The sequence below is a fragment of the Ranitomeya imitator genome, chromosome 8 (genome assembly GCF_032444005.1).
Source record: "Ranitomeya imitator isolate aRanImi1 chromosome 8, aRanImi1.pri, whole genome shotgun sequence".
Lineage (NCBI taxonomy): Eukaryota > Metazoa > Chordata > Amphibia > Anura > Dendrobatidae > Ranitomeya > Ranitomeya imitator.
In genome coordinates, this window is record NC_091289.1 from 107675610 (window position 1) to 107689905 (window position 14296).

Genomic DNA, 14296 nt, shown 5'->3' on the forward strand with positions numbered 1-14296 from the left:
GGAAAACTAGGAGGAGGGAAGGTGCCCTGAACATTAAGGGTGCACCCAGCGCTCATGCTTAGTTTGAGAAGTCCTCTTCGTGGTGACAGACTTCCTTTAGCTAGCCGAACTGCCAACATATTTTGCCATTTGAACTGCTTTTATTTAAAACATGGTTTACATACTGTCATTGATGGGCACCGGTTACCAGATCACTGAACTCTAAAAATAATCCTAAAGATGAATAAGTAATAATCCAACCAACCTATAGGTGTGAACAGAGCTCTTCTAGAAATAAAATACACAAAGTATTATGGTAGATGTTCTCACTCCACACTATAGCTGGCCATACACATTAGATAGCAGATGGATGAACATTACCTGGACCGCAGTTATTCCCCAGTGACCCCCATTCACATGCATCATTGTCTGCCCCAAGTGTGATCTGAACGGGGGAGAGGAGTAAGCCAATATCCAGCTGTAGCTTTCAGCCATGAAGACAAGACATGAAATCCTACTGAGCAACCCTTCGCTCCCCTGATGTGTGTGGTCGGGGAAACGTGGGACACATCCACCCACATTAGATGGGTGGAGATTCCTGCTAAAAGCTCCAGCTTGGGTTGTCATGATTTGTAACCAAAAATTACTGAGAAGGTCAGGAAATTTCTGAACTTAATACAGTGGGTTCATTATGTAAAAATGTATACCTGAAGACCAGGGAAGAACGCAAGTAGAGAATCCATCCATGTGCGAGCTGTGAGCATCGGTTTGTGTATGTGAACATCCAGTAGAAGCGGTGGCTGACTTATATAGCGCATAATGGCATCATAATGCTAAAATAAAGAGAAGTGCAACAGCGTTAATACAAAATATCATCATAACTGTGGAGAAATCACAAGGACAAGCATCGGGTAGACCTGGGGTGTCACAGGACACAAATATAGGAACTGCACATGCATGTGAGGACCTTAGAGGAAACGAGATGGAGAGAATGATTATTCTAATTAATCAAGATTATTTGTTTGTGCAGTAGTTCATCGACATTCATCAAACACTATTTTGAGTGATTTGATCTCAGCATAAAAGATGTGATCAAAGACAAAGGAGCCTGTGACCACTCTGCATGCTTACACTGGGCAATGATACTGAACTAACTCTTGGTCATGTAACCTTGTATAAAAGTGTTGAGAATTGTAAAGCACCATCCTCATTGTCTCCTGCCTGCCCAGATATGTACCGAGTGAAAGGGACAAGCACCTTCAGATATCACTGAAGGCTGGGGTTACCTGGACCCAAAGTGTTGAAACCACTCAATAATTTAGACCACCAAGGGAACTAGCAGTGATGCCATCAAGGTTACCTCCGGTCACAGAGGCCGAGTTCTCAGCCGTGCTGAACTGCATTGACCTCAGTGATATCCCCGCTAGCACCGTAAGAGATTTGTTTTTCTCACGGTGCTAACGGGGATCTCACAGAGATCACCTCAGTACAGCTCAGCTGGGAACGCAGCCTCAGTGACCAGAGGTAACCTTGATGGCGTCACCGACGGTCACTGACGCAGTGCTCGTAATTCAGTCACCAGCGGTTCTCTGCCTGGACGGTCACATCTTGAACCGTTCAGGTTGAAAACAGTTTCCCCCTAGACATGGATTATGGCTAGGGACAGAAATACAAATAGGTGACGGATAATGTTTTTTATATTTGCTTTATTACAGGAGAACAAGGGCTTCGGTGCAATTAGACGTTAGGCGAGTATAACTGTTTGTTATTTTTAAATAAAAATGGAAAACTGTTTTGTTCGTTTTATTTCTATAATAAATGACTTTATTCTGGCTGTGTGTTTATTTACGATATAACTATAGGATTAGCAATGGAGAGGTGTCTCATATACGCCTCTCCATTACTAAGCCATGGGCTTGCTGTCACCTGACAATACAAAGGTGACATCAACCCCACATATATGAACCCCACTTGCCACCGCTACAGGGCAATTGGGAAGTCGGGCAAAGCGCCAGAATTGGCGCATCTAATATATGTAACTTTTCGGGCAGCTATGAGCTGCTATTTTAAGGCTGGGGGATGGTGGTCAATATCCATGGCCCCTTCCAGCCCGAGAATACCAGCCCCCACCTATCTGCTTTAGCTAGGCTGGATGTCAAAAATGAGGGGGACCCATGCTGGTTTTTTTAAATTATTTACCTAAATCATTAAAAAATGTGGCATGGGGATAACCAGCCTTGTTGAAGCTGACAGCTGGGGATTGCAGCCTTAAGCTGTGAGTTTTGCCTGGCTGGTTATTAAGAATACAGGGGAATCCACACCATTTTTTTTTATAATTATTTACAGTGCAGGAGCCTGCTAAGGAATACACACATCAGCTGCTCCTGCTCTTACTGTTATTAGTGGCAGCAGGTGTCGGATGATGGGAGCTGTAGTCCCATCCGCTGACACCAGTGACCGGAGGTAAACTTTACACCTCCGATCACAGCTGAGTGGTCACACCGTCTTTTGACAGCGTAGGAACCGCGGCTGTCTGACCGGCAGGGATGATTTCACCGCTAATCAGAAGCAGTGTATGCCGTGCTGTCATGCACATGACAGTGCGACAAACACCCGGTATTTGGGCAGCTGAACCTGAACAGCAACAAAGACTTCCTAGTGAAGTCCGTGTTTGGTGTCCTTGCCCGAACAGTAAATGTTCGGTATGGACGCCGAACTTTAGAGATGGGCGAACCCAAACAGTAATCAGGAGCACAAAGGGAGACTTCCATAAGTGGCAGCGCACAGACATCATGGATTTCCTTTATAAAGCATCAGTAGTTTTAATCCACCTACTGTATTAAATCTTTCCAAATAGTTGTCATCACCAAGCAGCACGTAGGCTTTCAGTAAATATTCATAGTATGAGTCTATTCCTGCGCCAACTCCACTGTCTTAAAAGAGAAAATATATTGTAGGAAATCCACAGAGAAAACCAGATTGTGGCAGCAAAGAACACAGAAAGAAAAGCGAGTGACACATACAACTAGAGTATGCTTATGGAAATTCAACACTGACATTACTGATAGAGCCAACAATGTCTGTAAGTGTTGTGGAATTAATGGTGCTATATAAGTGACAAAAATAAAAATATAGTAGGGTAGGGCCCTATCACAAATATGTGGTATACATTTTCATTACTAAATACGATGAAGAGGAAGAAAAATATGTGGCACTCACCCCAATGTAGCAGTGAAGATCGTGAACTTTATTGGAGAACAAAAAGAAAATACATCTGTCAGGACATCAGGTATACAGGAGGGTGCGGTATAGGAACACGGACGACGGCCGTTTCGCACACAGAGGTGCTTCGACGGGTCCAGCACCTCTGTGCGAAACGGCCATCGTCCGTGCTCCTATACCGCACCCTCCTGTATACCTGATGTCCTGACGGATGTATTTTCTTTTTGTTCTCCAATAAAGTTCACGATCTTCACTGCTACATTGGGGTGAGTGCCGCATATTTTTCTTCCTCTTCATCGTATTTGGATTTCCCGCTGGATATTTTTTGTGCAGAGCACCATTACCCTTAGCTTTCGTGACGCCTGACATACAGCCGCCCACTATCAGTCCTGCCTTTTGGAATACGCTTTGCTCTAGTGCCATTCTATTTCTCATACTTGTTGTGATCATTTTCATTACTACTAGAGCAGGATCTACAGAAGCAGCAACGGAGCTGCTCAACCATAGTGAACACTGTAGATAGCTGCCGATCTGAGCATTGATCCCACCAAGTATGCCAGCAGCTCTCGCCACACTCTCCCATACCCAAGAGTGCTCATCTGCCTGTGCCAGACTTCTCTGGCAGCAACTTGTATCAGGGAAAATAAAACGGGGTTGTCCAGTCCAAATCTCTCTGTGCGCTGCAGGGATTCGTTGGTTTCTGAGCCGGGACCAATGGGGATGTACACGTTATGCATACTCGGGGCCAGAGCTAGTGTAGCGGGTGCAGCTTCTCTCCATACACTTTGATTGAACGAGGCCGCACCCTGACAAGTGATGCGGCTGTCCAGTGGGCGTGACCGACTAGAGGGCATGGCCTCGCTTCATACAACTGCATGGAGCAAGGCCATGCCCACTGGCTGGGCTCTGGCCAGGAGTGTGCATAATGCATACATACCTTCCGGTCCCGGCTCAGAAACCAAAAAATTCCCGCAGCGCACAGTGTGTGCGCTGGGGGGGGAGGGAAGGTTGATTCATAAGTCTGCAGCCACACAGCATGACTGCAGACTTATCGATTTGGACCAGACAACTCCTTTAATGCACCTGACAATTATCTGTCAGGTACCCCCGTACACGGTAGACTGTTGGCTGAACCTTTGAACACAGGTGGTTCTACCGACATTAGTTTGATGAGTACGTGATCTTTTAGTTGGCCAGACAGGGAAACAATACTATAAAGAAATGTAATAAATCTTTTGAAGATTATTTCTTGAACAAAGGACAACAAAACAACCATGAACCACTTCAGCATGAACATACAGTTATATTAAAATGTATAAAACCATAACAGTTTTGACAGAATGCAAATAAAATTAAGATTTGGGGTATCCACCATAAAATCTCTTTCAGAGCCTACATTGGGTGACAAAGGAAGCCTGTGGGTGTATGCTGCTGCTGCCACTAGGAGGCTGACACGATGCCAAAAAGTTAGCTCCTCCTCGGCAGTGTACACCCCACTGACTGGCACAAAGTTAATGAGTTAGTGAGAAAGAAGTAGGAAAAGCAACATGAATACCATAAGCTAGCTGTACACAAGGGCGGGTGCAGTATCCACCAATAAAGGCTCAGAGAAAGATTTTACAGTGAGTATCCAAAATCTTAAATTTCTCTATCGCTTCATTGGGGGACTTGGGACTGCTTTTGGACATTCCAAGGTTTCCTATGAGTGGGTAAAAGGACAATATACTCAAATCTGAACTTGGACAATTACGGCCTGCAGGACCTTTCTACCGAGGTTCGAAACTGAAGAGGCGTAGGTGTGAAACCTGTAGAACTTTGCGCAGGTATGAACGGAAGACCATGTAGCAGCTGACATTTGGTGGCAGATGGCCAGTAGGCCCCCCACTGCTCGAGAGGTCTGAGCTGTGACCCTGAGTGGAAGCACACTATCCCTTATCCATTAGGCTTCCAGAATGGCAGAAATGACAGGGAGACTTCTTCAAGGACTTTCGGGAATTATGAAGGGTGCCGTTCTGGAAAGGTAGAGACGAAGGGCTCTCACCAGATCCAGTTTGTTTAGTGACCAATTCGGAGGATGAGAAGGAGACAGACAAAAGGAAGACCGATGTCTTCATTGAGGTGAAACGAGGAAGCCACCTTATGCAGATAAGATGGGATTGGACGCAGAACCATCTTGTCCTGGTAGAGCCATCTTGTCCTGGTAGAGCCATCTTGTCCTGGTAGAGCAGAGTACTTTTCTTTGGGGAGAAAAATCCTTACCTGCATGGTGTTGAACAGCATTCCCAGCAAAACATTGTGTTGGGCTAGGATCAGAGACTATTTGGAAACAAGAGAGGGTGTCCAGAGTGATCTGCAAACTCTCGTGACATGCCGAGTACCACGGAGCCTAGATTACAATGTTGTTCAGATAAGCTATGACGAGAATGCCTCTGCTTCGAAGAATGGACATAAAATTCGCCATTATCTTCGTGAAAACTCTGGGTGCTGTAGCTAGGCCAAACGGCAGCTCTGAGAACTGAAAGTGGGACTTCTGGACTGAAACAGAGAAACCTCTGGTCAAGTGATAAAATGGGTATGTGCAGATAGACATCTTGAATGTCCACTCTAGGGCTCCAGGAGGCAACCACCGACCGAAGGGACGTCATCCTGAATTCACGGAGACAAACATATCGGTTCAATAACTTGACGTAAAGGATGGGGCCAACTGTGCCTTTCTTGTTTGGAACCACAAACAGGTGTGAATAAAAACAGGAAAAGCGTTCCTGAGGAGGAACAAGAATGATGCCTGCCTCAAAGACCGAATCGATAGCCTTGAAAAAAACGGAATGAGGGAAAAGTCCCTTGGGGGACCGGAAAAACAAAAAAGTGTGGGGGAGTGGAAAATTCTATTTTGTAACCGTAGGAGACGACGTCCCAGACCCAAGTGTTGCGACTACCGAGAGCCACTCGTCCGGGAACCGCAAGAGATGGTACCCACTCAGAGGTTTCTCAGGTTAGGGCAGCCCATCATGCAGAAGAGACTCTGTTAGGCCGGAGTAACAATACTGTAGAATATGGCTGAGTACTATGCGAGAAATCATCGCATACCACATAGCCCAGTGTTAATCTATGGGGCAGCTCACATCTGGTTTTTTTCCCCTCAGGCGTATTCGACGTGCGTGTAAGGCTACTTTCACACTAGGGTCGTACTTGGCCCGTCGCAGTGCGTCGGGCCAACGTACCGACGCCATCAGTGAATGCGCCGCACAACGGGGGCAGCGGATGCATTTTTCCAGCGCATCCGCTGCCCCACTGTGAGGTGCGGGGAGGTGGGGGCGGAGTTCCGGCCGCGCATGCGTGGTCGGAAACGGCAGACCGTCGGCAGCAAAAAACGTTACATGTAACGTTTTTTGCAGCCGACAGTCCACCACAACACGGCGCAACTGTCGCACGACGGTTGCGACTTGTGGCAAAGCGTCGCAATGCGACGCTAATGCAAGTCAATGGAGAGAAAACGCATCCTGCAATCACTTTTGCAGGATGCGTATTTTCTACAAAACGACGCATAGCGACGTGCAGTGCACGACGCTAGTGTGAAAGTAGCCTAAAAGCACAGCATGCTGCGATTATCACTGAGACTCGGCCGAGACTCGCCAATGCAAGCCCATGAGTGCAAAAAAACAAAAAAACACACAGCATTTTGATCATGTGAGTGCAGTCCGATTTTTACACACCGTTGTCCGATTTTTACACACCGATGTCATTTTAAAAGCCGGCAAGTCATGTGCCACGTACAGTAAAACCACAGAGTGACAGGTTAGAATAAAAATTTCCTCCTCCAAGATGGCGCCGCCTGCACAGTAGCAGCTCGGAGATAACCGAGAGCTGCTAAAGCAAAGGCGGTGCCATCTTGGTGGAGGAATTTTTTTTTTCTTCTACAGTAAGATGGTGTTCCCGACGCATGCGCAGAAACCGCTATCAGATCACAGAAGCAAAACACCGATATCAGCTAATGCGCAAGCGTGGCAGGCGCCATTTTCAAACTGATTTTTTTTCCTCTGCATGCAGAAGTGTTTTTTTTCTTCACTATGTACATATATTCATTATGCAAACTAGGGGGCAGGTCAGAGAGGGATCAGTGACCTTTCAGCAATCTGTATTATGAATATATAATCAGAGCACCACATGCCCCAACCCTACCTGAGGGCACGAGAATCTCATTAACACAAACTGAAAATAATGATTAAACAAAAACCATAAGACGAAGTTCATCAATCAAGGTGTCATTTTAATCAGTATAACGGCGTCGACCTGACACTGTCTGTAGGTTACTATGCACAATCCTGCTGCAGGTTTCCTTTAAGTGTGCCTTTTCCAGGGGACGAAAAAATCATGAACACAAGAACCTCCAACTTATTCTTATTTCTTCTGTCTTTTTTCCCCCGAGGAAGCATTGACAGCGAAACGCGCGTCGGGGCCTCTTCTATGCTCGGTATCTAGGTCGGTATTACCTCCATTATCATTTAATATTTGCTGGTATACCCATTGTGGGTGTTGGGGATTTCTGTGTATTTATTATAAATTCTATCTATAATATAGGTGTGTTATGGATTGGTTCTATATATTATGAGCATATTGATTGACGCTATATACTATTATCAATTACCCACAGTGGTTGTGTATTTGCGTATCCTTATAGGCCACCACATTTAACCCTTGTATATATCAAACTTTGTTTCCTCTCGCCTCTTTGGCTTATCTGTTTTGAACGTATATTATGTGTATACCCCCTTATACTTGTATTGTATATTATATATTTTGCTGAGCATAGCACATTGGTGTCACTATCCCTGCTATTATTGCTCTTTGTTATAGGTTTTATTTCTATTAATTCTTAAAAAAAGATATTATATTTTATTATACGCCGCTCTGTGATTCACTTTTTTGTTTTGGGAAACAGGTTCCCTTTAAGTGTGCTTTTTTCAAAGGACGAAAAATCATGAACACAAGAACCTCCAACTTATTCTCATTTCTTCTGTCTTTTTTTTTTTTTCTCGGAGCTCGCCTCACTGCCACAACTGATCTGGACATACCTGTCGGGAAGATCCTGAATCCTTCTTCATAGGTTAGTAATGGGAGATCGACATCGGATGACGTCTCGCGCGCAAACTGTCAGGTGGATGGCAGGTAATGGAGCGGTCTTCCCTTCCTGTTCTGTCTGGCTCTGGGAAGTGAGCAGGTAAGGGACTGCGACAAGGACTATCAGCCGGGGAGCCCCAAACACTATTGCTGTGTTAAGTGGTTAGGCTAGGTTCACACTAGCGTTGCGCCGCCCTGCGTCGGCGACGCAACGCGCGACGCACGTAAAAACGCGCGCAAACGCGCGCAAAAACACGCGCGTTTTGCGACGCGTGCGTCGTTTTTGACGAAAATCGGACGCACAGAAAATGCTACAATGTAGCGTTTTCTTGCGTCCGACGCTAGCGTCGGGAACGACGCACGTGGCGAAAAACGCCACCAAAACGACGCACGCGTCCCCTATGTTAAACATAGGGGCGCGTCGCCGCTGCGTCGCCGCTGCGTCGCCGGCGCGTCGCCGGCGCAACAGCGACGCACATTGGCGGAACGCCAATGTGAACGTAGCCTTAACCCTGCTGTGGAACCATGAAAAAAAATCACTGCTTTGGAAGCATGGCGTCTATATGACCCCAGGCTAAAAATCGTCACATTTCATTAAAATGAACATGCTGGCTGTTCAGAAAAATCACGTTTTATTCGGTCATCATTTCAGAACACAGTTATGAAATCAAACATAACTTTGAAGTGATTTATTTGTCATCAAACACAAACTGAAATTTATACTAAAATGCTATATTAATAACTAAAAGTATTCAAATTCAATAAAAAAATGCACAATAACTGCAACTGTATGGATTTTAGTAAAAACATAATGACAACGAATGATCTGGCAATAAAGTTAGCCTTTGCATTCACTGCAAGTCATAGTTCCATGTTCTTCACAAATTAACTTCTTGCAGTCATTGCAAACAAATCTCATCCCCTGCACTGTCCTGTAATACTGCTGGTGTCACTCGGAAGTGACTAGCCATTGTTCATTTACAATTATATTATATTACAAAACCTGTGAATGAACAGAAAATATATATAAAAAAATATCAGATGAAAAAGGTACTATGGGGTCAGGAGTCCCAAACTCAGAAAAATGAAAATAACTTTGAAACAAAATTGAAAAACAAATTAAAAATATCATCAACATAAGCAGAAATATGTTACTTGAAAATACATAGAAGGTCAATGTCTGAGATTGACCAGTTTTAGGAATATTTCAATTTATTCAGCGCTGGGGTCTATATGACCCCCTGGCTCCACAGCAGGGTTAAAGTCCTGCTTTGTAGACTAGAGAGCATACAGTAGTGACAGCTCCACACTGTGCTCTCGGTCCCTGGGTAGGAGATCAAAGTGACAACCTACGGTAGAAACGGGCCTGGGTCCAAACCAGTGTCTGCCTCCTACTGACACAAAACTAAAACGGATTAGCTCTGTGCCAGTCGGTGCGTGTACACTGCTGAGGTGGAAATCACTTTTTTGCGTAGTGTCAGCCTCCTAGTTGCAGCAGCATACACCCATCGATTCCGGTGTCCCCAATGAAGAAATAGAGAAACTTGCATTCTGAATTTAAACATAAAAATAGAAAATATAAAACAATGTGGATTCATTTTCTAAACATTTTTGTAAGGTGAATTGTCAAGTGTTCAGTAATCAGTAAAAGTGGGAAAAACAAACATTTGAATTAAATTTCTTTAAAAAAGGAGAACACTTGTATCTTCATTCTAAATCACAAATTTTGACCAGTACAAGAGAAGGAGTTTTGACCTTTACTGGTGTTTTATCTGGAGAGCGCTGGCTTTCGTATTTACCTTTACGCACCCAGTCTCCGGTGTGAATGTTTATCGTTACACCCACCAAATTACTGCTGCGCTGCCGCTTCTCCCAGATAAAATCTAGGGCTTTCCGTGCGTGTTCCTAGTGCAAGGCAAAAAAAAAAAAAAATGTCAAAAAATTTAGTGCTGTAGAACAAAGTTTCAACTTAAGTCTCTTGTTGCAGACCCTTTTTTCTGTTTGCACATCATTTTGGTTATGTATAAGAAAGGATTTTCTTCCTGTGTCAGTCAGCTGTACAGTAAATGCATACACAAAGAAAAGGACCCCAAACAATTATGGTGCGGACATCTACTAACAGTCTATTAGAACTGGCTGCTATTGCAGCAGGTGTGGGGTGCATATGAAACATTTAGGAAGTGAAGGGGACAAGGTCACACCACAGAAAACCTCCATCACTGGCATAACAGGAATGGTTCCACCATCCATCCAGTACGGTGTATACTATAAGGAAGAACTGCACTAATTACGTCAATGACTGAGTAGTCTCCTGGTATACTGATAATGCCCATGTCATTTTACGGGTTATTATCTTATCTTTTCTTCAAGTATTACCCAGTATTTCACATTTAGCGTAATATTTGGAAAATGCTTTATTATTCCCTTATGACACATGCAAACAACAAAAAGATAACCCATTTCTCCTTCACATCCTGTAACTGGCTACAATGGAAAGTCTACTAGTCCAGTGTACCTCCAAGGATATTATCCCACCCCAAAAGGACATGATGATCTACAATGGTATCGGGAGCAAAAACTACTGGGGTCCAGTGTGAATTACTAGGCCCCATGTAACGCGACGCCCAGTGTTATTTTTTGTATAGCCTAAGCTTTGGCCTGCACTTCAATATCACAGATATGAGGCATGAGTTGTGATGAATGAGCAGGAGAATTTGGCGTAGACAAACCTCAAATATTGCTATTCCAGTGAAGCGGCTGAGTGCAGCAAACTCTAAGATGAGCGTCCCAGCACAGGCTGTACATGTGTCCGTCTCAGTACCGGTGCGAGCCTCTGGTCTCCGGATGCCAAACTTCAGGTTGACCTTCAGTGCAGAACAACAAATAAATGATGACGTATCAGCCATATCAAGATATTGTTACGTGGATTAAAAAAATATCAGAAAAGGTAGACAAATAGGAGTTCACCTACAAATGTCACACTGCACTAGCCCTGATGACAGGCGGCTTTCTCTTGAGACGGGGCAATCAAATAATAAACACTGTGAAAAAAGCTCTCTCTACAGTGGTCTCCTAGAAGTGTGTTAACCCCAGTTCGTCACTCAAGGTTTGCTATTCATTAAACAAAACACAGATTTTGCAGTACTGAATATTTTAGAAAGAAAGAGGTCAGAATAAAAATAAAGGCAATATACTGAACACCGACTACATAAATACTCCACTGCAAATTTGTAAATTGCCAGACAAACACATCATCTTAAAGAGGTTATGCGGCATGGTCTTAATACCAGTAGGGGTCTGAAAGCTAGTGGTGGCGCTGATCAGCCAAATTCAGCTCCGGCACCATTAGATGTCAAGAACTGCAGCTCAGCCCATATTCAATAGAAAATCAATGGTGCCAGAGCTGAAAACACCTGATCGGTGGGGGTGCCGGGTGTTAGAGCTTCATTCATCTCACAGTGATCATCTATAGTATAGATGATCAATATTATAAGGCCATACAACTCCTGTGAAGCTGGAAAATATCCGCTAACATGTCACATCTAATAGTGTATAAAGAATTAAGTTACAGTTCCACCTGACTTGCTGCTGCTTGTAGAAGACCTGCCAGTGTGGACATATTGGGTTGAGATTGTTATATGCCAGATTATCACACCTCAGGGTGACATAATAGCATTTTACTCTATGGGAAGCCCCACAAGAACATTTATACTATTACCAGACACCAAGTACATATTCACAACTTACTCTTGGATATGGAAGACCACTTGTGGTGTTAAAAGCTGGGAGAAGTTTGTAGCCAAGCTCTTTAGCCATATGTAACAGTTCATCATTGTACCACAACATCTGCTCTCCTTTTTCTTTTAGCATAATAGCAACCGAATGTCCCCCAAGAAGCCCCCTAGAAAAAAGGAAAGAAGCTGTGAAACTTCACACAACTGCATATTCATTGTAGCCAACAAAGCAAAAACAGAATAAATGCATAGAAATATGCATATCATAGTGGAACAGTAAGGCAACTCTGACTTTATTCTGATACGACAAGGTCAGCCAACAACAATGTACTCAACAAAGGATTTGCTGCTGTAGCTTTTGAGTGTCTGCATTTTTTTTTTATCTACTCCTTGCCTTTTTCTCATACGGCAGGTAAACTTGAGAAATACACTCCCTAAATGTTCTGAAATTGCTGTAAAACCACATCATGCGGTAAAAGGAGCTCACAATGGAAGTAAAACAGACCATTAGGCTGGAAAATCCACCAGAGATAGCAGAAATATTTGAGACAGCCAAATCTAATTTGGCACATTCTGCAAAAAAACAACAAAAAAAAGGTCATGAACTTTAAAAGACCTGGATGTCCACAGAAGACAACAGTGGTGGATGATCACAGAATCTTTCCCATGATGAAGAAAAACACCTTCACAACATCCACCCACGTGAAGAATACTCTCAAGGAACCAGGTGTCACGCTCCACTAAGAAGCCAGCTGGCGCAAGGCAAAATAAATGGGAAGAGGCACCCCTGAGCTCCCTGACATCTCTAGACGGTTTCTTCCACCCCTTGTGGCAATCACGTTCCCAAACTCTGTCTTGCCCCAAGCACAGCACTGGCTGGTGAGACAGCAGGAATTCTAGTCCTGCTCTATAATACTGACACAAAGGAAGACAGACAATGGTAAAGAAAACAGCAGTCAATCGCAGTGCACCCAGACTAAGGAATGGTATTTAACAGTCGAGGAAGGATGAAGCAAACCAAAAAGGGAGATAAAGAGAAAGATAAACTTCCAAACTGCAATCTGCAGAGAGCACTCCTAAACTGCTTCTCTTCCAGGCTCACTGCTCTCAAACCAACCCCAAGGTATAGCAAGCCATCACTAACAACTACTCAAGCTAAGGCTGCCGTCACACTAACAGTATTTGGTCAGTATTTTACATCAGTATTTATAAGCCAAAACCAGGAGTGGAACAATTAGAGGAAAAGTATAATAGAAACATATGCACCACTTCTGCATTTATCACCCACTCCTGGTTTTGGCTTACAAATACTGATGTAAAATACTGACCAAATACTGTTAGTGTGACGGCACCCTAAGAGGTGAGCATTTATATAAGAGGGGAGTGGCAAACTCAGAACAGTTAGGACAGAAAGCTCTAGGAGATGGAACCTTGCAACTCTCTAGGAGAATAACCCTTGCAACAATATGTTCACAGCTAACTGGAAGACTAAGCAGATTCATCCAGTGCAGGTGCACATGTAGCCAGATGCCATGATCTTCAGACCTCTGTCACAACATCTCAGAGTAGGTGTTTCAGTTTCCAAGTCTAGCATAAAGAGAAGACTTTATGAGAGCAAATGCAGAGTGTTCACCACAAGGTGCAAACCATTAATCAGCCTTGAAAATAGAAAGGCCATATTAGACTTTGCCAAAAAACATTAAAGAAAACAGCCCAGTTCTGGAAAAGCATTATTTGGACAGGTGAGACCAAGATCAACCTGTCCCAGAAGAAAGTATGGAGAAGGCTTGGAATGCCTTATGATCCAAAGCACACCTCTGTAAAGCAAGGCAGAGGCAGTGTGATGGCTTGGGCATGCATGGCTTCCAATGGCCCCGGATCACTAGTGCTTATTGATGATGTAACTAAAGACAGAAGGAGCTGGATGAATTCTTAAGTGTACAGGGCAATACTTTCTGGTAATGCCATGAGTTGTGTTTTTGTTTTTTGTTTTTTAAGGCAAAGTAGTGAAATATTATGTAATGGCCAAGTCAGTCACCAGCTCTCAATCCCACTGAGCAGCATTTCACGTGCTTAAAGACAAAAATTAAGGCAGAAAAACACACAAGCAAGTGAAGTCAGCCGCAGTAAAGGTCTGGTAAAAAAACACAAATGAGGAAACCCATTGTTTAGCAACATCCATGGCTTCCAGACTTCAGGTAGTAATTCTTTACAAAGTATTAAAAACAAACATATATATATGG

At 43.8% G+C, this 14296-nt stretch overlaps 1 protein-coding gene across 3 annotated transcripts in view; it reads right to left on the bottom strand.

The window, feature by feature from the left end:
* Positions 1 to 14296, bottom strand: part of EDEM3 (ER degradation enhancing alpha-mannosidase like protein 3) — a 99646-nt gene that overhangs the window by 30672 nt on the left and 54678 nt on the right. For all 3 annotated transcript variants that reach the window (XM_069737268.1, XM_069737266.1, XM_069737269.1), the window contains exons 6-10: positions 12067 to 12220; positions 11049 to 11183; positions 10119 to 10224; positions 2815 to 2912; positions 687 to 812 (exon numbers count right to left, since the gene is read on the bottom strand). In XM_069737268.1, the coding sequence (XP_069593369.1) occupies positions 687 to 812; positions 2815 to 2912; positions 10119 to 10224; positions 11049 to 11183; positions 12067 to 12220 (619 nt within the window). The remainder of the gene's footprint in view (positions 1 to 686; positions 813 to 2814; positions 2913 to 10118; positions 10225 to 11048; positions 11184 to 12066; positions 12221 to 14296) is intronic.